The sequence below is a fragment of the Catharus ustulatus genome, chromosome 36, assembly GCF_009819885.2.
Source record: "Catharus ustulatus isolate bCatUst1 chromosome 36, bCatUst1.pri.v2, whole genome shotgun sequence".
NCBI lineage: Eukaryota > Metazoa > Chordata > Aves > Passeriformes > Turdidae > Catharus > Catharus ustulatus.
The window spans coordinates 354,105-379,984 of record NC_046256.1 but is presented as its reverse complement, the minus strand read 5'-3'; the positions used below and the strand labels follow the sequence as shown (position 1 = coordinate 379,984).

At 58.0% G+C, this 25,880-nt stretch overlaps 1 protein-coding gene across 11 annotated transcripts in view; it reads right to left on the bottom strand.

Moving 5' to 3' along the window:
• The window catches only part of SYNGAP1 (synaptic Ras GTPase activating protein 1), a 51,438-nt gene that overhangs the window by 7,553 nt on the left and 18,005 nt on the right, over nt 1-25,880 (bottom strand). For 3 of the 11 annotated variants that reach the window (XM_033084131.2, XM_033084135.2, XM_033084139.2), the window contains 13 exons: nt 24,004-24,157; nt 22,179-22,277; nt 19,645-20,199; nt 18,703-18,847; nt 17,214-17,358; nt 16,894-17,130; nt 14,502-14,703; nt 12,693-12,868; nt 11,250-11,291; nt 8,979-9,858; nt 7,041-7,214; nt 3,001-3,212; nt 1,301-1,404 (listed from right to left, as the gene is read on the bottom strand). In XM_033084131.2, the coding sequence (XP_032940022.1) occupies nt 1,301-1,404; nt 3,001-3,212; nt 7,041-7,214; nt 8,979-9,858; nt 11,250-11,291; nt 12,693-12,868; nt 14,502-14,703; nt 16,894-17,130; nt 17,214-17,358; nt 18,703-18,847; nt 19,645-20,199; nt 22,179-22,277; nt 24,004-24,157 (3,125 nt within the window). The remainder of the gene's footprint in view (nt 1-1,300; nt 1,405-3,000; nt 3,213-7,040; nt 7,215-8,978; nt 9,859-11,249; nt 11,292-12,692; nt 12,869-14,501; nt 14,704-16,893; nt 17,131-17,213; nt 17,359-18,702; nt 18,848-19,644; nt 20,200-22,178; nt 22,278-24,003; nt 24,158-25,880) is intronic. The other 8 variants (XR_004420527.1, XM_033084136.2, XR_004420528.1 and 5 more) reach the window with 5 other exon arrangements.

Here is a 25,880-nt window from a genome sequence, read left to right as displayed (position 1 = left end):
AAACCCCCTAGGGACATCCACAACCCCCCCAAAACCCACCCCAGACCCCCAAAAAAACCCCAAATCCCCCCAGAGACCCCCAGTCACCCCCAAATTCCCCCCTAGGGACACCCATAATCCCTCCAAATTCCCCCCAGGACACTCAAATCCCCCGAAATCCCCCCATAACCCCCCCAAATCCCCCCCAGGAACACCCTAAATTCCCCAAATACCCCCATAGACCCCCCCAAATCCCCCCCATAACTCCCCCAAATCCCACCCCAGGGACACCCATAACCCCCCAAATCCCTTCCCAGGACACCCACAATGCCCCAAATCCCCCCAAATTCCCCCACAACCCCCCCAAATGCCCCCAAATCCTCCCCAGGGACATCCATAACTCCTCTAAAATACCCAAATATCCCCCACAGACCCCTAATAACCCCTCCCCAAACCTCCAATTTTCCCCCAGGAACACCCACAAACCCCTCAAATCCCCCCAAATCCCCCCATAACCCCCCAAATCTCCCCTAGGGAGACCCACAACGCCCCCAAATCTCCCCAAATCTCCTCCCAGAGCACCCATAACCCCCCAAAAATCCCCCCAGGAACACCCATAACCCCCTCAAATCCCACGAAATCCCCCCAAATTTTCCCATAACCCCTCCAAATTCCCCTAGGGGCACCCAAAATCCTCCCCAAATCCCCCCATAACTCCCCCAAATCCCACCCCAGGACACCCAAATCCCCCCAAATCCCCCCACAAACCCCCCCAAATCCCCCCTAGGGAGACCCACAACGCCCCCAAATCTCCCCAAATCTCCTCCCAGAGCACCCATAACCCCCCAAATACCCCCATAACCCCCCCAAAATCTGCCGAGGGACACCCATAAACCCTCCAAATCCTCCCAGATTCTCCCTAGGGAGATCCATAACTGCCCCAAATCCCCACAAATCCCCCAATAACCCCCTCAAATCCCCCCATAAACCCCCAAATCCACCTTAGGGGCACCCATTATCCTCTCAAATCCCCCCAAATCCCCCCAAATCCCCCCAAATCCCCCCCTAACCCCCTCAACCCCCCCCAGGGAGATCCATAACTCCCCCAAATCCCCCCAAATCTCCTCCCAGAGCACCCATAACCCCCCAAAAATCCCCCCAGGAACACCCATAACCCTCCCAAATACCCCCATAACCCCCCCAAATCTGCCGAGGGACCCCCATAACCTCCCCCAAATCCCCCCCAAATCCCCCCCGGGACCCCCAGCGCGGCGTGGGATGGCCGATGTCACACGGAGCAGAGCAATGACATTGTAATTTCCACCTGAGCGTCGAGCAGCCGCCGCCGGCCCTCGGATGGGTCGTGGGCGCCCAAGTGATCCCTGCGCAGCTCCTGCTCCACCAGCATCAGCCTGCGGGGCCAGGCTTCACCGGGGTCATGCTGCCACCCCCCCGGGGACATCCCCGGGACAGCCAGGGACACCCCCGGGGCGTGGGGACACCCCCAGGGTCGCACCCGGGGACATGGGGACACACCCGGGAACATGGGGACGCACCCAGGGTCACACCCGGGGACATGGGGACACACCCGGGGACATGGGGACACACCCAGGGACATGGGGACACACCCAGGGACATGGGGACGCACCCGGGGACAGACCCGGGGACATGGGGACACACCCGGGGACACCCCCGGGGCGTGGGGACAGCCCCAGGGTCACACCCGGGGACATGGGGACACACCCAGGGTCACAGCCGGGGACATGGGGACACACCCGGGGACACACCTGGGGACATGGGGACACCCCCGGGGCGTGGGGACAGCCCCAGGGTCGCACCCGGGGACATGGGGACACACCCGGGGACATGGGGACACCCCCAGGGACACCCTGGGGACACTCAGGGACATGGGGACAATGATGGGGACACTCATGGGCCAGGCCATGTCCATTGATGTCCCCTTGTCACCCCTGTGTCACCCATGTCCCTGTGCCACCACTGTGCCCTTCTGTGTCCCCTGTGTCCCTCGTGTCATTCCATGTGTCCCCAATGTCCCCAATGTCTCAATCTGTCTGCAATGTCCTCATGTCCCCAATGTCCCTGTGTGTCCCAATGTCCCTGTGTGTCCCAATGTCCCCAATGTCCCTGGCTGTCCCCATGTCCCCATACCCCTCTGTGTCCCCAATGTCCCTGTGTGTCCCCAATGTCTCTGTGTGTCCCCATGTCCCCGATATCCCTGATGTCCCCTGGCTGTCCCCATGTCCCCAGTGTCCCCGTGTGTCCCTCACCTGCCAATGATGACCTGGGAGTGACCGTGTGTCCCTGTCCCTCTGTGTCCCCAATGTCCCCAGTGTCCCCATAGCTCTGTGTGTACCCATGTCCTCAATGTCCCTGTGTGTCCCCAGTGTCCCCATGTCCCCAGTGTCCCTGTGTGTCCATCACCTGCTGATGATGCTCTTGATCTGGGAGTGACCATGTGTCCCTGTGTGTCCCCATGTCCCCAATGTCCCCTGTGTGTCCCCATGTCCCCTGTCTGTCCCCAGCGTCCCCGTGTGTCCCTCACCTGCCGATGATGCTCTTGATCTGGGAGTGACCGTGTGTCCCTGTCCCTGTGTGTCCCCATGTCCCCTGGCTATCCCCATGTCCCCACTGTCCCCAATGTCCCCACGTCCCCTGGCTGTCCCCATGTCCCCGCTGTCCCCATGTCCCCAGTGTCCCCGTGTGTCCCTCACCTGCCAATGATGCTCTTGATCTGGGAGTGACCGTGTCTCCCTGTGTGTCCCCATGTCCCCATACCCCTCTGTGTCCCCATGTCCCCTGGCTGTCCCCATGTCCCCTGGCTGTCCCCATGTCCCCAATGTCCCCATACCCCTCTGTGTCCCCATGTCCCCTGTCTGTCCCCATGTCCCCAATGTCCCTGTGTGTCCCCATAGCTCTGTGTGTACCCATGTCCCCATGTCCCCTGTCTGTCCCCATGTCCCCGCTGTCCCCATGTCCCCAGTGTCCCCGTGTGTCCCTCACCTGCCGATGATGCTCTTGATCTGGGAGTCCTTCTCCTGCTGCTGCTGCCGGAGCCGTTTCTCGCTGAGCTCCAGGCGCTGCTGGTACTGCAGCAGGATGCGGCTCGTCTGCTCCTCCTGCGTCACCAGGCGCCGCTCGTACTCCTCCAGCTTGCGGTTGGACATGTGCAGCCGCTCCTTCAGCGAGTGGATCTCCTCCTCGTACTCCTTCACCTGCCAAAGGGACACTGCAGGACACCTGGGGACACCTGGGAACACCTGGGAACACCTGGGTCCACCTGCTCACAGCTACAGCCCCACTATGGGCACACCTGGACACCCCTGAGTACGCCTGGGAACACCTGGGAATGCCTACAGGCACACCTGGGCACACCTGGGCACACCTGGGCAACCTGGGCACTGCTACGGGCACATCTGGGAATGGCTACGGGCACACCTGAGCACACCTGGGCACACCTGAGCACACCTGAGCACACTTGGGCACACCTGGGCACACCTAGAACCCGCTACGGGCACACCTGGGCACACCTGAGCACACCTGACAACCCCCTGTCCCTGTGCAGCCGCTCCTTCAGCGAGTGGATCTCCTCCTCGTGCTCCTTCACTGCAGGACACCTGGCACACCTGGGCACACCTGGGCACAGCTATGGGCACACCTGGGCACACCTGAGCACAGCTACCAACGCACCTGGGCACACCTGAGCACACCTGGGCACACCTGAGCACACCTGGGTACAGCTATGGGCACACCTGGGCACAGCTGGGCACAGCTGGGCACACCTGGGAATAGCTACAGCCCCACTATGGGCACACCTGCGACACCTGTAACCTGCTATGGACACACCTGGCACACCTGGGCACACCTGGGCACCCCTGAGCACACCTGGGAACACCTGGGAATGGCTATGGGCACACCTGTGCACACCTGAGCACGGCTATGGACACACCTGGCCACACCTGGCACACCTGGGCACACCTGGGCACAGCTATGGACACACCTGGCCACACCTGGGCACACCTGGGTACACCTGAGCACAGCTACCGCCCTACTATGGGCACACCCGGTACACCTGGGCACACCTGGAACCTGCTCTGGGCACACCTGGGCACACCTGGGCACGGTTATGGACACACCTGGCCACACCTGGCACACCTGGGTACACCTGGAACCTGCTACGGGCACACCTGGGCACATCTGGAACCTGCTCTGGGCAAACCCAGGCACACCTGATCACAGCTACCAACACACCTGGGCATGCCTGGAACCTAGTATGGGCACACCTGGATCCACCTGGAGACAGCTTCAGCACCTGACAAAGCTGTCAGGGGACACCTGATGCACCTGGGGACACCTGGCACACCTGGATCTCCTCCTTGTAGTCCTTCACCTGCCACTGGGCACACCTGAGCACACCTGGGCACACCTGGGCACACCCGGAACCTTCTCTGGGACACACAGGCACACCAGACCACACCTGGCACACCTGGACACACTTGTGCACAGCTACAGCCCCAACATGGGCACACCTGAGCACACCTGGGCACATCTGAAACCTGCTACAGGCATACCTGGCATGCCTGGGCACACCTGGAACCTTCTCTGGGACACACAGGCACACCTGGGCACCTCTAGAAACACATCTGGACACACTTGGGCACAGCTACAGCCCCAATTTGGGCACACCTGAGCACACCTGAAACCTGCTATGGGCACACCTGAGCACACCTGAGCACACCTGGGCACACCTGGGCACACCTGAGTACACCTGGCACACCTGAGCACTCCTGAGGACACCTGGCACACATGGGCACACCTGGGCACACCTGGGCACACCCTACCCGGTCCAACCGGCTCTCGTCCATGGATTTGGAAAACTCCTTGAGCTTGTACCCCTCACACCTGGATCCCTGCACACCTGAGCACACCTGGGTACACCTGAGCACACCTGGGCACACCTGGGCACATCCTACCCGGTCCAGCCGGCTCTCGTCCATGGATTTGGAGTACTCCTTGAGCTTGTACCCCTCACACCTGGATCCCTGCACACCTGAGCACACCTGGCACACCTGAGCACACCTGAGCACACCTGAGCACTCCTGGCACACCTGGGCACACCTGAGCACACCAGGCAGACCTGGAGACAGCTTCAGCACCTGGCAAAGCTGTCAGGGGACACCTGATGCACCTGGGGACACCTGGCACACCTGGATCTCCTCCTTGTAGTCCTTCACCTGCTGCTGGGCACACCTGAGCACACCTGGAACCTACTTGAGGCACACCTGGCACACCTCGGTACACCTGGAACCTTCTCTGGGACACACCTGGGCACACCTGAGCACACCTGGAACCTTCTCTGGGACACACAGGCACACCTTGGCACCTCTAGAAGCACACCTGGACACACCTGGGCACAGCTACAGCTCCACTGTGGGCACACCTGGGCACACCTGGGCACACCTGGCACACCCTACCCGGTCCAGCCGGCTCTCGTCCATGGATTTGGAGTACTCCTTGAGCTTGTACCCCTCACACCTGGATCCCTGCACACCTGGCACACCTGGGCACACCTGGCACACCTGAGCACACCTGAGCACACCTGGGCACACCTGAGCACACCTGGGCACACCTGGGCACACCTGGCACACCTGGGCACAGCTGGCACACCTGGGCACACCCTACCCGGTCCAGCCGGCTCTCGTCCATGGATTTGGAGTACTCCTTGAGCTTGTACCCCTCACACCTGGATCCCTGCACACCTGAGCACACCTAGCACACCTGGGCACACCTGAGCACACCTGAGCACACCTGGGCACACCTGAGCACTCCTGGCACACCTGGGCACACCTGAGCACACCAGGCAGACCTGGAGACAGCTTCAGCACCTGGCAAAGCTGTCAGGGGACACCTGATGCACCTGGGGACACCTGGCACACCTGGATCTCCTCCTTGTAGTCCTTCACCTGCTGCTGGGCACACCTGAGCACACCTGGAACCTACTTGAGGCACACCTGGCACACCTCGGTACACCTGGAACCTTCTCTGGGACACACCTGGGCACACCTGAGCACACCTGGAACCTTCTCTGGGACACACAGGCACACCTTGGCACCTCTAGAAGCACACCTGGACACACCTGGGCACAGCTACAGCTCCACTGTGGGCACACCTGGGCACACCTGGGCACACCTGGCACACCCTACCCGGTCCAGCCGGCTCTCGTCCATGGATTTGGAGTACTCCTTGAGCTTGTACTCCTCACACCTGGATCCCTGCACACCTGGCACACCTGGGCACACCTGGCACACCTGAGCACACCTGAGCACACCTGGGCACACCTGAGCACACCTGGGCACACCTGGGCACACCTGGCACACCTGGGCACAGCTGGCACACCTGGGCACACCCTACCCGGTCCAGCCGGCTCTCGTCCATGGATTTGGAGTACTCCTTGAGCTTGTACCCCTCACACCTGGATCCCTGCACACCTGAGCACACCTAGCACACCTGGGCACACCTGAGCACACCTGAGCACACCTGGGCACACCCTACCCAGCTCTCATCCATGGATTTGGAGTACTCCTTGAGCTTGTACTCCTCACACCTGCATCCCTCACACCTGAGCACACCTGGGCACACCTGGCACACCTGAGCACACCTGGAACTTGCTACGGGCACACCTGGCACACCTGGCACACCTGAGCACACCTGGAACTTGCTACGGGCACACCTGGGCACACCTGGGCACACCCTACCCGGTCCAGCCGGCTCTCGTCCATGGATTTGGAGTACTCCTTGAGCTTGTACCCCTCACACCTGGCACACCTGGGCACACCTGAGCACACCTGGCACACCTGGGCACACCTGGGCACACCTGGAACCTTCTCTGGGACACACAGGCACACCTGGGCACCTCTAGAAGCACACCTGGACAAACTTGGGCACAGCTACAGCCCCAATATGGGTACACCTGAGCACACCTGAGCACACCTGGCACACCTGGCACACCTGGGCACACCTGGGCACACCTGGGCACACCCTACCCGGTCCAGCCGGCTCTCGTCCATGGATTTGGAGTACTCCTTGAGCTTGTACTCCTCGCGCTCGATGTGCGAGCTCTCGATGTCGGCCGACAGGTGCGGCATGTTGGACACCCAGGCCACCGTGCGCTCCGAGGCCGGCAGCACCGGGTTCAGCGTCGAGGGCGTCTGCGAGGCCTGGGGACAGCCAGGGGACAGCCGGGGGACAGCCAGGGGACAGCAGGGACATGGGGACAGGGAGGGGACATGGGGACAGCAGGGACATGGGGACAGTGTGGGGACAGCCAGGGGACATGGAGACAGGGAGGAGACAGTGCAGGGACAGTACAGGGACATGGGGATAGTGCAGGGACATGGAGACAGTGAGGGGACGCGGGGGGACATAGGGACAGGGTAGCAACATAGGGACAGTGTAAGGACAGTGTGGGGACGTGGGGACATGGGGACAGGGAGGGGACAGTGCAGGGACATGGAGACAGTGAGGGGACAGTGAGGGGACAGTGCGGGGACAGTGAGAGGACAATGAGGGCACATGGGGACATGGGGACAGTGCAGGGACACGGGGACAGGGAGGGTACAGCATGGACATGGGGCCAGTGCAGGGACATGGGGCCAGTTTGGGGATATGGGGACACGGGGGGACATGGTGACAGTGAGGGGACAGTGTAGGGACACGGGGACAGGGAGGGGACAGTGTAGGGACATGGGGACAGCAGGGACATGGACAGTGTAGGGACAGCCAGGGGACACGAGGGGACATGGGGGGACATGGAGACAGTGAGGGGACATGGGCACAGTGAGGGGATATGGGGACATGGGGACAGGGAGGGGACATGGGGACAGTGTGAGGTCATGGGGACAGTGCAGGGACATGGGGACAGAGAGGGGACAGCGTGGACATGGGGACAGTGAGGGGACAGTGAGGGGACATGGGGACAGTGTGGGGACACGGGGGGACATGGGGACAGTGCAGGGACATGGGGACAGACGAGGGACAGCGTGGGGACATGGGGACAGGGAGGGGACAGTGAGGGGACATGGAGACAGTGCAGGGACATGGGGACAGGCAGGGGACAGCAGGGACACGGGGACAGTGAGGGGACAGTGAGGGGACAGTGAGGGGACATGGGGCCAATGCAGGGACATGGAGAGAGTGCAGGGACATTGGGGACACCGGGCAGACATGGGGACACAGGAGGGGACATGGGGACAGAAGAGGACGGGGGGGACACAGGACACAGAGATGAGTTTGGTTCCCACCATGTCCCCAGAGTGTCCCCAATGTCCCCCGCAGGCCCCCAATGTCCCCAAACCCCATGTCCCCAATGTCCCCAGTGTCCCTAATGTGCCACACATCCCCCAATGTCCCAGATGTCCCTGCAGTCCCCAATGTCCCCCACTGTCCCCGGTGTCCCCATGTCCCCTCATGTTCCCACATCCCCCAGTGTCCCCTCTGTCCCTGCTGTCCCCATGTCCCCCAGTGTCCCTATATTCCACACATCCCCCAATGTCCCCTCTGTCCCCAAAGTCCCTGCTGTCCCCACTGTCCCCTCTGCCCCCCATGTCCCCAGAGTCCCCTCTGACCCCAATATCCCTTCTGTCCCCACTGTCCCCTCTGCCCCCCATGTCCCCAATATCCCCACTGTCCCCCATGTCCCCTCTGTCCCCAATATCCCGACTGTCCCCACTGTCCCCTCTGCCCCCCATGTCCCCCATGTCCCCTCTGTCCCCAATATCCCGACTGTCCCCACTGTCCTCTCTGCCCCCTCTGCCCCCCATGTCCCCAGTATCCCCACTGTCCCCAATGTCCCCTCTGTCCCCAATATCCCCACTGTCCCCACTGTCCCCACTGTCCCCACTACCCTCATATCCCCATTGTCCCCTCTGCCCCCTTTGTCCCCTATGTCCCCTCTGTCCCCCGTGTCCCCAGTGTCCCCACACCTGCTTGGTCACGGGCGGTTTCATCCCGGCCACCGAGGCCTCCTTGGCCAGGGAGGGCTGGCGGGACCGGGGGGGTCCGTACGCGGGTTCGGGCGAGGCCAGTAGGTTCCCGCTCGCCGGCCGCGGCTTCTGGGGCACCCCCAGCGCCGAGGGCCCCCCGCCCCCTTTCCCCGCCCGCGACCCCCGCGGGGTGGGCGGCGGGGGAGCCCCGATGGTGATTTGGGGAGGGGCCAGCGTGTCCTGGAGCGACAGCTGCCTGCGCCCGAAGTCACCCCCGGGCCGCCCGAACTCGTCGCTGTAGCTGTGGCTGTGCGTGATGTGTTTCTGGGGGGGGGTCGCCAGCTCCTCGCTCTTGCTGTAGCCGTGCAGCGGCGGCGGGGCGACCCCCCCGAAGTGCCCCCCGTCTCCTCCGCCCCCCTCTCCCCTCCCGCCGCCCCCTCCTCCGCCGTCGGGGCCGCGCAGGGGCCCGTCGGCCGCCAGGTGGAAGAGCGGGTTCTGGAAGGAGAGCGGCACCCGCAGCTGCGGCCCGCCCGGCTCGGGCACCCCCAGGCGCGGCGGGGCCAGGCTGGAGGCGCTGCCCTGCGAGAGGCGGCCGGGCCGGAGCCCCCCCTGGCCCGCGCCCCCCGGGGCCGGACCCCCGGCCAGCAGCTCGGCCGGCAGGCTGGGGATGCTGTCCACGCGTCCGTCCTGCAGGTCCAGCATGGACACGCTCTTGCCGACCCCCAGCGCGCCGCCGCGGCCGCCCTCGGGCTCGGTGAGGTCCGAGCTGCTGGTGCAGTAGGCGGGGGAGGAGCGGGCGAGCGGGGGGCGGCTCAGGACCAGCACCTCGGGAGGGCCCTTCTCCTGCGGCGGGGACGGCAGGCGGGGCACGTCCATGGAGCTGCGCGGAGAGGGTGGGGATGGGGATATGGGGTGGGATATGGGGTGGGGGATTGGCATATGGGGATGGGATATGTGATATGGGATGGGGATACGGGATGGGATATGGGATGTGGGAATGTGGGGATATGGGGTGTGGGGATATGGGGATATGAGGATATGAGGAATGTGGGGATATGGGGTGTGGGGAATGTGGGGTGGGGGAGTGAGGGAGTGAGGGGATATGGGGTGGGGGGAATGGGAATGTGGGGATATGGGGCGTGGGGAATGTGGGGTGGGGGGAGTGAGGGAGTGAGGGGATATGGGGTGGGGGGAATGGGAATGTGGGGATATGGGGCGTGGGGAATGTGGGGTGGGGGGAGTGAGGGAGTGAGGGGATATGGGGTGGGGGAATGGAGGGATATGGGGATGTGGAGTTATGGGAATGGGGGGATATGGGGTGTGGGGATATGGGGATGTGGAGTTATGAGGATATGGGGTGTGGGGATATGGGGATGGGGGGATATGGGGGTGGGGGTAATGGGGGTGTGGGAGTGAGGGGGTATGGGGTGTGGGATGTGGGGATATGGGGATATGGGGATGGGGGATTGTGGGGTTTGGGGATATGGGAATGTGGGAATATGAGGTGTGGAAATATGGGGATATGGGGTGGGGGGATGTGGGGATATAGGGGAGATATAGGGTGTGGGGATATGGGGTATGGGGAATGTGGGGATATGGGGATATGGGGTATGGGGATGGGACATGGGATATGGGGATGGGATGGGATGGGATGGGATATGGGATATGGGATATGGGATGGGATATGGCATATGGGATATGGGATATGGGGATGGGATATGGGATATGGGATATGGGATATGGGATATGGGATATGGGATATGGGGATGGGATGGGATGGGATGTGGGATATGGGATGGGATATGGGATGGGGAACACACAGATGGGATGAGGGCGGGTTGGACACGGCCCCAAATCCATCCCTGGAATCGTCGTCCCACTGCTTCACTGACCCATCCCATCCCATCCCATCCCATCCCATCCCATTATCCCATCCCATTGATCCCATCCCATCCCATCCCATCCCATCCCATCCCATTATCCCATCCCATTGATCCCGTCCCATCCCATTGATCCCATCCCATCCCATCCCATCCCATCCCATCCCATCCCTATCCCATCCCCTTCCATCCCATCCCTATCCCATTCCATTCCATCCCATCCCTATCCCATCACCATCCCCATTCAAATCCCACACTCCAAACTCAACCCCAAATTCCAATCCCCACACCCCAAACCCCAAATCCCAATCACCAAACCCCACTTCCCAAACCCCAAATCCCAATTTCCAGTTCCTAAACCCAAATCCCAATCCCAAACCCCGCCCCTCACCTGTTGAGCCCCCGCACCATGTAGGACTGGAGATCCACAGAGCTGCGGGGACAGGGACAGGTGAGACCCAGGTGGGGCCTGGGGACACCTGGGAGAGGTGGGGACATGGAGGGGACACCGGGGCAGGACAGGTGATACCTCCAAGGACACCTGGCACAGGTGGGGACATTGGGACAGGACACAGGGTGGGACAGGTGACACCCCCAGGGACACCTGGGACAGGTGGGGGACACCAGGGAGACACAGGGTGGGGCAGGTGACACCTCCAGGTGAGACCTGGGGACACCTGGGACAAGTGGGGACATGGAGGGGACACCAGGGCAAGACACCTGGGATGGGTGGGGGACACCAGGGGGACACAGGGTGGGACAGGTGACACCTCCAGGTGAGACCTGGGGACACCTGGGACAGGTGGGGACATTGGGACAGGACACAGGGTGGGACAGGTGACACCCCCAGCGACACCGGGGACAGGTGGGAACATGGGGGGGGACACAGAATGAGACAGGTGACACCTCCAGCTGAGACCTGGGGACACCTGGGACAGGGGGGGACACCGAGGGACACCAGGGCAGGACAGGTGACACCCCAGGGACACCTGGGACAGGTGGGGGACACCAGGGGGACACAGGGTGGGACAGGTGACACCACCAGGGACACCTGGGATGGGTGGGGACATTGGGAGGACACAAGGGGCACCAGGGCAGGACAGGTGACACCTCCAGGTGAGACCTGGGGACACCTGGGACTGGTGGGGACACCCAGGGGACACCAAGGGCCACCAGGTGAGACAGGGGGACAACTTGGGACACAGAACAGGGGGGTCACAGGTGGGTGGGGCCACCCCAGGTGAGACAGGTGAGACAGGTGATACAAGGGCACACCTTGGGACACAGCTGGACATGACAGGGGTGTGGCAGGGGGGTGGGGCCACCCCAGGTGAGACAGGGGCACCCCTTGGGACACAGAACAGAACACGACAGGGGCGTGGCAGGTGGGTGGGGCCACCCCAGGTGAGGCAGGTGAGACATGGGGAACACCTTGGGACACAACTGGTGGTAGAGTGAGGTCATGAGGGTGTCACAGGTGGGTGGGGCCACCCAAGGTGAGACAGGTGAGCCAGGGGCACACCTTGGGACACAGAACAGGGGAGTCACAGGTGGGTGGGGCCGCCCCAGGTGAGACCGAGCCTCACCAGGTGAGCCAGGAGCACACCTTGAGACACAGAACAGAACATGCCGGGGGGGTCACAGGTCGGTGGGGCCACCCAAGGTGAGACAGGTGAGACAGGTGAGACAAGTGAGACATGGGGACACCTTGGCCACACAACAGGGGGGTCACAGGTGGGTGGGGCCACCCCAGGTGAGACTGAGGCCCACCAGGTGAGCCAGGGGCACACCCGGCCCGGGTGGGGACGCGGCAGGGGCGGGCAGGCGCGCTCACCTGTTGAGGTCACGCACGAGGTAGGGCTGCAGGTCGGCCGAGGGCCCGCGCAGGACCAGCCCCTTGGGGGGCAGGCGCTCGCCCTGGCTCGGCTGCCGCTGCAGGTGAGGGTTGCGCAGCGCCACGCTGATGTCGGTCAGCAGCCGCGGCAGCGGGCCCAGCTTCAGCAGAGCCTCCTGGAGGGGACAGGTGAGCGCATCTGAGTGCACCTGAGTGCACCTGGGAACACTTGAGTGCACCTGAGAACACCTGGGGTGTCATCTATGGGAACCCCATTGACTTCACAGTGACAGGGTCCAGGTTCAGCAGCGCCTCCTGAAGGGGACAGGTGAGCACACTTGAGTGTACCTGGGAACACCTGGAAACACCTGAGCACACCTGGGAACACCTGAGTGCACCTGTGATATCACCTATGGGAACCTCATTGACCTCACAGTGACAGGGCCCAGCTTCAGCAGCGCCTCCTAAAGGGGACAGGTGAGCACACCTGAGCACACCTGGGCACACCTGGGCACACCTGGGAACACCTGAGTGCACCTGGGAACACCTGGGGTGTCATCTATGGGAACCCCACTGATCTCCCAATGACAGTGACAGGGCCCAGCCTCAGCAGCGCCTCCTGAAGGGGACAGGTGAGCGCACCTGGGCACACCTGGGAACACTTGAACACACCTGGGGAGCTCACCTGGGCAGGTGGGACCCCTGGGACCTCACCCGGGGGGACCCCAGGAACCTCCCATAGTTGGACACTGGTGGGGGGACACCTGTGGAGGCTGAGGAGGGTCACCTGCCCATGAGCACCCGCCAGGTGAGGCTGTAACCGCACAGGTGAGGCTGTAACCGCACAGGTGAGGCTGTAACTGCACAGGTGGGGTTGTAACTGCACAGGTGAGGCTGTAACTGCACAGGTGAGGCTGTAACTGCACAGGTAAGGCTGTAACTGCACAGGTGGGGCTGTAACTGCACAGGTGGGGCTGTAACTGCACAGGTGAGGCTGTAACCACACAGGTGAGGCTGTAACTGCACAGGTGGGGCTGTAACTGCACAGGTGGGGCTGTAACTGCACAGGTGAGGCTGTAACTGCACAGGTAAGGCTGTAACTGCACAGGTGGGGCTGTAACTGCACAGGTGGGGCTGTAACTGCACAGGTGAGGCTGTAACCACACAGATGAGGCTGTAACTGCACAGGTGGGGCTGTAACTGCACAGGTGGGGCTGTAACTGCACAGGTGGAGCCGTGGCTGCACAGGTGAGGCTGTGGCCACAGAGATGAGGCTGTAACCGCCCAGGTGAGGTTGCAACCACACAGGTGAGGCTGTAATTGCACAGGTGAGGCTGTGGCTGCACAGGTGAGACTGTAACTGCATAGGTGAGGCTCTAACCATACAGGTGAGGCCATGGGTGTACAGGTGAGGCTGTGACCGCACAGGTGAGACTGTAACTACACAGGTGAGGCTGTAACTGCACAGGTGAGGCTGTAACCACACAGGTGAGGCTGTAACTGCACAGGTGAGACTGTAACCACACAGATGAGGCCGTGGCCGCACAGGTGAGGCCATGGCGGGTTCCCCAGGTGTGCCCAGGTGCAGTACCTTGCTGGCTCATGAGCTCCCAGAGCAGCCTGGGCAGTGTGTCCATCCCCGTCACCACCCCCAGGTGTCCCCCAGGTGAGGTGTAACCGCACAGGTGAGGCTGTAACCACACAGGTGAGGCCGTGGCTGCACAGGTGGGGCTGTAACTGCACAGGTGAGGCTGTAACTGCACAGGTGAGGCTGTAACTGCACAGGTGAGGGCTGCCCAGGTGCAGTACCTTGCTGAGCTGGCTCATGACCTCCCAGAGCAGCGCGTGCAGCGTGGACAGCTCGCGGCCCAGGTCGATGTAGCCCTCGAAGCTGGTGCTGTTGGTCAGCGTGTCCAGGTTGGAGATCTCGTACAGGAACTGCTGCATGCTGGCCCACTCCAGCTCCAGGAACTCATTCATGAACGCCATGTACTCCTCCTTGCTCCCGAACCTGCGCCACGTGCGCCAGGTGAGGGCGGGGCCGCCAGGTGGGTGGCAACAACCGCCGGCAAGTGAGGGGGGGGACACCAGGTGGGTGGGAACAACCCCTGGTAGGTGAGGGTGGAACAAAACCCTGACAGGTGAGGGCGGGGCTGGCAGGTGGGACCTGACAGGTGAGGGTGGGGATGCAGGTGTGTGGGAACATCCCACAGGAGGTGAGGGCAGGGCCAGCAGGTGAGCCCAGGCAAGTGAAGGTAGGGTCTGCAAGTGAGTCCCAGCAGGTGAGGGCGGGACTGCCAGGTGAGCCCAGGCAGGTGAGAGTGGGGTTGCCATGTGAGGGTGGGGCTGCGGGGTCAGCCCAGGCAGGTGAGGGCAGGGCCCGCAGGTGAGGGCAGGGCCGGCAGGTGAGCAGAGTCCCCAGTGAGAGGGTTGGGGTAGGAGGAGGAAGGGGGGGTGGGGAAGGGTGGGGAGGGGCGTTGTCATCATCCAGCATCGACTGTGGTTATTTATCATCATCATCCTCATCATCATTGTCATCATCCATTGACATCCTCATCATTGTCCATCATCATCATCATCCACTGACATTGTCATCCATCGTCATCATCATCCATTGACATCATCATCATTGTCCATCATCATCATCGACTGACATTTTCTTCGATCATCTTTCATCCACTGATGTCATCATCATCATTGCCATCATCATCCATTGACATCATCATCGCCATCATCATCCATTGACATCATCATCCATCATCATCATCATCCATTGACGTCATCATCATCATCATCATCATCATCATTGCCATCATCATCCATTGCCATCAACATCCATCGACATCATCATCCATCGTCATCATCATCCATTGACATTGTCATCCATTGACATTGTCATCCATTGACATTGACATTGTCGTCATCATCCACTGACATGGTCATTGATCATCATCATCATCCATCATCCATCATCCATCATCATCAACATCCATTGACATCATCCTCCATCATCATCATCCATTGACATTGTCATCAACTGTCATCATCATCCTACATCCACTGTCATAATCATCCATTGGCATCATCATCATCCGTTGTCATAATCATCCATTATAATCATCCATTGTCATCAATATCCATTGACATCCTCATTGATCATCATCATCATCATTGTCATCCACAGACATTGTCATCATTATCATCATCATCATCATCATCATCAATCATCATTCACTGACATTGTCATCGATCATCATCATCCGTCATCATCATCATCATCCCCCACTGACATTGTCAACATTGTCATCAATTGTCCTTCGTCCATTATCATAACCATCGTCATCCCTTATCATCATCACCATCATCATCATCATCATCATCATCCTCCATTGGCATCGTCATCCATCATCGTCATTGTCGTTGTCGTCATCCACTGATATTGTCATTGATCGTCATCATCATCCATCATCAACATCCATTGACATCATCATCATCATCATCATCATCCATCGTCATCATCATCCATTGACATTGTCATTGATCATCCTCATCAACATTGTTCACTGACATTGTCATCCATCGTCGTCATCATCATCATCATCCATCATCTTTCATCCATTGTCATAATCATCCACTGACATCATCATCATCAATCATCATCATCATCATCAGCATCAGGCATTATCATCATCATTCACTGACATCATCATCCATCGTCATCATCATTGTCATCCACTGACATTGTCATCGATTGTCATCATCATCATCATAATCACCCATTGACATCATCATCAATCATCATCATCATCATTCTTCGTCATCATCATCCATCATCCATTGTCATCATCCGTTGACATTATCATTGATCATCATCATCATTGTTCACTGACATTGTCATCCATCGTCATCATCATCCTTCATCATCATCATTGACTGACATTGTCATTGATCATCATCATCATCCATCATCATCATCATCATCATCATCCATCATCCATTGTCATCATCATCCATTGACATCGTCATAAACCATCATCATCATCCACTGACATTATCATTGATCATCATACTTCATCATCACCATCATCATCATCATCATCCATCCATCATCATCATCATCCATCCATCCATCATCATCCCCCCTCTCCTCATCCATCCCCCTCCACGCCCCCCTCACCCCTCCCTCCGTCCCCGCCCTCACTTGGTGAAGTTGGCCAAGTTCTGGATGACCTTGGCGATGAGCGTCAGCGTCCGTGCTGTCTGCTCGTCAGGGTACTCCTGCATGAGGCCGAAGAGGCTGGGGGACATCACGGCGGGGCACAGGAAGCGCAGGAACAGCGAGGCGCTGATCAGGCGGTCAGCGATGTCCTCGCGCCCGCGCTCGGCGCAGCGCAGCCGCCACGAGGCGAACACCTCCTTCAGCTCCCGCGGGAACACGCTGATGGTGGGACATGGTGTCACCCGGTGTCACCCGGCGTCACCCGGATCCCGGGGACGTTCCCAGCACCGCCCCGCACTCACCAGTGGGAGTTGACCACCTTGCAGAGTGCCAGCTCGCAGCACATGCGCAGGTTGGCCTGGTGGTCAGCCAGCGTGGAGGCCGAGCACTTCATGGGGTCCACCTCGCAGTTCTCCTCCGACTCGTAGAGCGCGCGGATGAACTCGCCTGCGGCGCGGGGACGGGGACGCCACGGGCAGGGGAGGAGGGAGACGAGCGTGTGGTGGATGTGGGAAGGGATCGGCCAAAAATCTCATGGACATGGGAAATGACCACCCAAAGATCTCATGGACATGGGAACTGACCAACCAAAAATCTCATGGACATGGGAACTGACCACCCAAAAATCTCAGGGGTACAAGAACTGACCACCCAACTGTGTCATGGAACTGACCACCCAAAGATCTCAAGGACATGGGAACTGACCACCCAACAATCTCATGGACATGGGAACTGACCTCCCAAAAATCTCATGGACATGGGAACTGAACACCCAACAATCTCATGGACATGAGAACTGACCACAAAACATCTCATGGACACAGGAACTGACCACCCAAAAATCTCATGGACATAGGAACTGACCACCAAAAAGTCTCATGGACATGAGAACTGACCACCCAAAAATCTCAGGGGTACAAGAACTGACCACCCAACCGTGTCATGGACATGGGAACTGACCAACCAAAAAATCTCATGGACATGAGAACTGACCACCGAAAGATCTCGTGGACAAGAGAACTGACCACTGAAAGATCTCATGGACATGGGAACTGAACACCAAAAAGTCTCGTGGACATGAGAACTGACCACCCAAAAATCTCAGGGGTACAAGAACTGACCAACCAAAGATCTCATGGACATAGGAACTGACCACCCAACCATGTCATGGACATGAGAACTGACCACCCACACGTGTCATGGACATGAGAACTGACCACCAACACGTGTCATGGACATGAGAACTGACCACCCATAAATCTCACGGACATAGGAACAGACCAGCCAATGATCTCATGGTGAGGAGGAACTTGGCCAGGAGTGAGAACTCATCCAGTGATTTAATAACCCAATGACCCAATGACCCAATGACCCAATGACCTGACCATGACAAGGACTACCCAACCATGTCATGACCATGACTAGGGACCACCCAACAATCTCATGGTGGTGGTGATAGAACCTGGCCATGAGTGGGGACCATCAATGACCCAATGACTCAATGACCCCACAACCCAATGACCCAATGACCCAATGACCTGGCCATGACAGGGATCACCGAACCATGTCACGGCCATTACTAGGGACCACCTAACGATCTCATGAGGATCATGATGGAACCTGGAACCACCCAATGATCTCATGGTCACAAGAAGGGACCACCCAACAATTTCATGGCCACAAGGAGCTACCAAACCACCTCATGGCTGTGAGTGGGACCATCCACTCCACCACACCCCTGCCAATGAGGCTATGCCCCCATCAGGGCCCCCCAGTGCCACAGGTGCTCACCAATGGCGTCCTTGAGGTATTTCTGGCCGATGAGCTTCAGGTACTCCTCGATGGCTTTGGTGGCCAAGGTGTTCTCCCGGAAGATCAGGTGCTCCCGGTCCATGAAACGATCCACCTCCGTCATGGCCATGTCCGACAGGAAGTCCTGCCCATGACCGTCAGCGCGGCCTGGCTCCGGACATCCCTCTGTCCCATCTCCATCATCCATCCATCATCCATTCATCATCCATCATCCATCCATCCATCATCCATTTATCCATCCATCCATCCATCCATCTATCCATCATCCATCATCAAACCCATCAAACATCCATCCATCCATCATCCATCCATCCATCCATCCATCCATCATCCATCATCTATCCATCCATCCATCATCCATCCATCCATCCATCCATCCATCCATCATCCATCATCTATCCATCCATCCATCCATCATCCATCCATCCATCCATCCATCCATCATCCATCATCATCCATCATCCATCATCCATCCATCCATCCATCCATCCATCCATCCATCCATCATCCATCATCAATCCATCATCCATCCATCCATCCATCCATCCATCATCCATCATCCATCATCCATCCATCCATCCATCATCCATCATCCATCCATCATCCATCCATCCATCATCCATCTATCCATCATCCATCCATCATCCATCATCCATCCATCCATCCATCCATCCATCCATCCATCCATCATCCATCCATCATTGAACCCATCAAACATCCATCATCCATCCATCATCGACCCATCATCCATCCATCATCCATCCATCCATCCATCCATCCATCCATCCATCCATCATCCATCCATCATCCATCCATCATCCATCATCCATCCATCATCATCCATCCATCCATCATCCATCTCCCCCTCCCTCCCACCACCCCAACCCCCCCAACCCCCCCATCCCCACCCCCAATCCCCACCTTGGCCTTGCCGGTGCTCTGCAGGATGTGCACCAGCGCGCAGGCCACCTCCTCCTTGCTCTTGACGCTGAGCACGGGCTCCAGCACCGCGCAGAGCATGCGGTAATTGTTGGTGACGTACTCGGCGAACTCCTTGTAGAGCTCCATGGGCAGGATGCTCATGGTCTGGAAGCGGCTCTTGACCCGCAGCGCCGGGCACCCGGCCTTGCTCTTGCTGCCGCTGGGCTGGCTCAGCGGGTACCACTGCTCGGCGAAGTGGCGCCCGGTGACGCTGGCGATGGGGATGCTCACCATGCCCACGTAGTTGCTCTTGTCCTTCTTCCTCTTCTTGTCGGTGTCCTTGTAGAGGTGCAGGCGGATGGTGCGCACGGCCGGCAGGTTGTTGAACTCAAAGTGCTCGCCCCAGAAGACGTTGTCGGTGCGGGCCTTGCTGGTGGTGCGCGCGTACAGCATGTCGTCCAGGCACAGCTCGCAGTAGTAGCGCTTCTTGGGCGGCAGGTCGCGCGCCTCGATCACCCACAGCTTCAGCACGTTGTCCACGCGGCGGCTGTTGTCCTGCGGGCAGGGGGCAGCGGTCAGCGCGTGGGCAGTGGGCAGAGCGTGGGCAGCGGTCAGTGCGTGGGCAGTGGGCAGAGCGTGGGGAGTGGTCAGTGCGTGGTCAGGGTTCCATGTGGTCAGTGGGCACCACACAGTCAGTGGGAACCGTGTGGTCAGTGGGCACCATGTGGTCAGTGGGCACAATGCGGTCAGGGGGTACCATGTGGTCAGTGGGCACCACGCGGTCAGTGGGAACTGTGTCGTCAGTGGTCACCACGTGGTCAGTGGTCAGCGTGTAGTCAGGGTTCTATGTGGTCAGTGGGCAGCATGTGGTCAGTGGTCACCATGCGGTCAGAGGGCACCACACCATTAGTGAGCACCATGTGGTCAGTGGTCACCACGTGGTCAGTGGACACGATGTGGTCAAGGTTCCATGTGGTCAGTGGTCACTGCGTAGTCAGTGGGCACCACATGGTCAAGGTTCCATGTGGCTAGTGGGCATTGTGTGGTTAGTTTGCACTGCGGGATCAGTGGTCACCATGTGGTCAGTGGTCAGCACATGGTAAGTGGTCAGCATATGGTCAGTGGGCACCACAGTCAGTGGTCACCACGTGGTCAGTGGGCACCATGTGGTCAGTGGGCACCGTGTGGTCAGTGGTCACCACGTGGTCAGTGGGCACCATGTGGTCAGTGAGCACCATGTGGTCAGTGGTTAGCACATGGTCAGTGGGCACCACTCGGTCAGGGCACCATGCGGTCAGTGGTCAGCTCATGATCAGTGGTCAGCACATGGTCAGTGGTCACCACATGGTCAGTCAGTCAGGGCACCAGGGCAGTGCCAAGGCTCGGAACCGTGGCCAGGCCATCTTTGGCCCAGTTGGCCTCAATGCCAGGTGACCACTCCCACTGCCACCAGGTGATTGTTAACACCAACTGACCATCAACACCAACTGACCATTAACACCAGGTGACCATCAACACCAACTGACCGTCAACACCAGGTGATCGTTAACACCAACTGACCATCAACACCAGCTGACCATCAACACCAAGTGACCATCAACACCGGGTGATCGTTAACTGCAGCTGACCATCAACACCAGGTGACCATCAACACCAGCTGACCATCAACACCAGGTGACCATCAACACCAGGTGACCATTTCCAATCCCACCACTTCACCATTCCCATGACCAGCTGACCACCCCCATGACCAGCTGACCACCCCTGTGACCAGCTGACCACCCCGTGACCAGTTACCCATTCCCGTGACCAGTTCCTCACCCCAAAACCAGCTGACCACTGAACACCAGTTGACCACCAAAAACCACTGACCACCCATTCCCAGTGACCTCTCCTCATTCCCAGTAACCATTCCCATTCCCCAGTAGCCATTCCCCATCCCCAGTAGCCCCTCCCCATTCCCAGTAGCCATTCCCCATTCCCATTAACCCCTCCCCATCCCCAGTAGCCATTTCCCATCCCCAGTAGCCATTCCCCATCCCCAGTAGCCATTTCCCATTCCCATTAACCCCTCCCCATCCCCGGTAGCCATTCCCCATCCCCAGTAGCCATTCCCCATCCCCAGTAGCCATTTCCCATCCCCAGTAGCCATTTCCCATCCCCAGTGGCCCCTCCCCATTCCCAGTAGCCATTCCCCATTCCCATTAACCCCTCCCCATCCCCAGTAGCCATTTCCCATCCCCAGTAGCCATTCCCCATTCCCAGTAGTCATTCCCCATCCCCAGTAGCCATTTCCCATCCCCAGTAGCCATTTCCCATTTCCAGTAGCCATTCCCCATCCCCAGTAGCCATTCCCCATTCCCATTAACCCCTCCCCATTCCCGGTAGCCATTTCCCTTCCTGGTAGCCATTCCCCATCCCCAGTAGCCCCTCCCCATCCCCAGTAGCCATTTCCCATTCCCAGTAGCCATTCCCCATTCCCATTAACCCCTCCCCATTCCCAGTAGCCATTCCCCATCCCCGCTAGCCCGCACCTTGTTGGGTTTCACGGCTCGCTGCAGGTTCTCGATCCATTTGTCCCTCTCGGCCGCCGACCGGCAGGCGAAGCATTTGGTGCCCGACGCCGTCGTCACCTGCGGGCCCCGCCCCCGACAGGTGAGCCACGCCCACACAGGTGAGCCACGCCCAAACAGGTGAGCCACACCCCCAGAATTCCCAAATTCCCGAGAATTCCCAAATTGCTGGAGAATTCCCGAATTCCGGAGAATTCCCAAATTTCCACCTCAAAGCAGAACTCCTGGACCAGGGAATTCCCAAAATTCCCGGAAAATTCCCAAAATTCCCAGAAAATTCCCGGAACATTCCAGAACTCCCACCTCGAAGCAGAACTCCTGACCAGGGAATTCCCAAAAAATTCCCAGAAAATTCCCAGAACATTCCAGAACCCCCACCTCGAAGCAGAACTTATGGCCCAGAAAATTCCTGAAAATCCCTGGCCCAGAAAATTCCTGGAACATTCCGGAATCCCCACCTCGAAGCAAAACTCCTGGCCTAGAAAATTCTCCAAATTCCTGGAACATTCTGGAATTCCCACCTCAAATCAGAAGTCCTGGCCCAGAAAATTCCAAAAATTTTCAGAAAATTCCCCAAATCCCCTCTTCGAACCAGAACTCCTGGCTCATGGAATTCCCAAAATTCCTGGAAAATTCCCAAAATTCCCAGAACATTCCAGAACATTCCCAAAATTCCCAGAATCCCCACCTCGAAGCAAAACTCCTGGCCCAGGGAATTCCCTGAGAATTCCCAAATTCCCAGAAAATTCTCAGAACATTCCAGAACTCCCACCTTGAAGCAGAACTCCTGGCCCAGGGAATTCCCAGAAAATTCTTGGAACATTCTGGAATCCCCACTTCGAACCAGAACTCCTGGCTCAGAAAATTCCAAAAATTCCAGAAAATTCCCAGAAAGCTCCCAGAACATTCCGGAACTCCCACCTCGAAGCAGAACTCCTGGCCCAGAAAATTCCCAAAGAATTCCCAGAAAATTCCCAGAAAATTGCTGGAACATTCCAGAACTCCCGCCTCGAAGTAGAACTCCTAGCCCAGGGAATTCCCAAAGAATTCCCAAAATTCCTGGAACATTCCGGAACCCCCACCTTGAAGTAGAACTCCTGGCCCAGGGAATTCCCAGAAAATTCCCAGAACATTCCGGAATCTCCACCTCGAAGCAGAACTCCTGGCCCAGGGAATTTCCAGAAAATTCCCAGAAAATTACTGGAACATTCCCAAAATTCCCAGAACTCCTAACTCAAAGCAGAACTCCTGGCCCAGAAAATTCCCAACATTCCCAGAAAATTCCCAGAAAATGCCTGGAAAATTCCCGGAAAATTCCCAAAATTCCCCGAAAATTCCCAGAAAATTCCTGGAACATTCCGGAACTACCACCTCAAAGCAGAACTCCTGGCCCAGGGAATTCATGAAATTCCTAGAAAATTCCCAGAAAATTCCCAGAAAATTCCCAGAACATTCCAGAATCCCCACCTCAAAGCAGAACTCCTGGCCCAGGGAATTCCCAAAGAATTCCCAGAATTCCCGGAGCATTCTGGAATGCCCACATTGAAGCAAAACTCCTGGCCCAGAAAATTCCCAGAAAATTCCCAGAACATTCTGGAACTCCCACCTCGAAGCAGAACTCCTGGCCCAGGGAATTCCTTGAGAATTCCCAAAATTCCTGGAACATTCCCAAAATTCCCAGAACTCCCACCTCAAAGCAGAACTCCTGGCCCAGAAAATTCCCAAAATTCCTAAAAAATTCCCAGAAAATTCCTGGAAAATTCCCAGAACATTCCAGAACCCCCACCTCGAAGCAGAACTCCTGGCCCAGGATGCTGCTGTGCACGGCCTTGATGATGGAATCCTCGTCCAGGTTCAGCTCCAGCGCCTCGGCCGCGCTCGAGGGGCTCAGCAGCGACTCGTGAGAGTGCGACTCCTTAAAGCTCTGCATCAGCCGGGCCCTGGGATGGGATTTGGGAATTCTGGGAATTCTGGGGGGAATCTGGGGAATTCTGGGGGGATTTGAGGGGTTGGAAAGGGATTTAGGGAATTTTGGGGAATTTTTTGGGGAGGTTTGTGGCAGTGGCGTTCCTTAAAGCTCTGCATCAGCCGGGCCCTGGGATGGGATTTGGGAATTCTAGGAATTCTGGGAATTTTGGGAATTCTGGGAAATTCTGGGGGAGATTTGGGGAAGTTTTGGGGTGAATTTCAGGGGATTTTGGGGGGATTTGGGGAGGTTTGTGGGAGTGCAACTCCTTAAAGCTCTGCATCAGCTGGGCCCTGGGATGGGATTTGGGAATTCTGGGGAATTCTGGAAATTCTGGGGGAGATTTGGGGAGGATTTGGGGTGAATTTCAGGGGATTTGGGGGGGATTTGGGGAGGTTTTTGTGGGAATGTGACTCCTTAAAGCTCTGCATCAGATGGGCCCTGGGACGGGAATTTGGGAATTCTGGGAATTCTGGGGGAAATCTGGGAATTCTGGGGGGATTTGGGGGGGATTTGGGGTGAATTTCAGGGGATTTTGGGGGGGATTTGGGGGGGACTTGTGCGAGTGCAACTCCTTAAAGCTCTGCATCAGCCGGGCCCTGGGGAGGAAATTTGGGAATTTTGGGAATTCTGGGAAATTCTGAGGGGATTTGGGGGGGATTTGGGGGGTTTGGAAAAGGATTTTGGGGAATTTTTGGGGGAATTTGGGGGGATTTGTGGGAGTGTGACTCGTTAAAGCTCTGCATCAGACGGGCCCTGGGATGGGAATTCGGGAATTCTGGGAATTCTGGGGGGATTCTGGTGGAAATCTGGAAATTCTGGGGAAGATTTGGGGGAGTTTTGGGGTGAATTTCAGGGGATTTTCGGAGGATTTGGGGGGATTTGTGGGAGTGCGACTCCTTAAAGCTCTGCATCAGATGGGCCCTGGGGGAGGGAATTGGGAATTTGGGAATTCTGGGGGAAATATGGGAATTCTGAGGGGATTTGGGGGGGATTAGGAGAGGTTGGAAAGGAATTTGGGGAATTTTTGGGGAGGATTTGGGGAGGTTTTTGTGGAAGTGTTACTCCTTAAAGCTCTGCATCAGCCGGGCCCTGCCATGGGATTTGGGAATTCTGGGAATTTGGGAATTCTGGGGGATTTTGGAGGGAATTTGGGGGGATTTGGAGGGGTTGGAAAGAGATTTGGGGAATTTTTGGGGGAATTTTGGGGGGATTTGGGGAGGTTTGTGCGAGTGCGACTCCTTAAAGCTCTGCATCAAACCTGGGATGGGAATTTGGGAATTCTGTGGGGCTTTGGGGGGAATTTGGGGGGAATTTTGTGGGATTTGGGGGGGACTTCGAGAGGATTTGAGGGAATTTTGGAGGCATTTGAGGGGGATTTTTTGGGATTTTGGGGGGATTTTGGGGAGATTTAAGGGGACTCGGGAGAGTTTGGGGAGCATTTGGAGGGATTTTGGGAGGATTTGAGGGAATTTTTTTGGAATTTAGGGGGATTTGGGGGGGATTTTTTGGGATTTTTTTGGGATTTTTTCGGAGGGGGAGGATTTTGGGGGGATTTTGGAGGATTTGGGGAGTTCCTGGTGGAATTCAGGGCATCAACACCGTGGGACTCCAAACGTCCCAGGTGCCTCCAGATGTATCCCAGGTGTGCCCAGGTGTATCCCAGGTGTATCCCAGGTGTTTCTCAGGTGTATCCC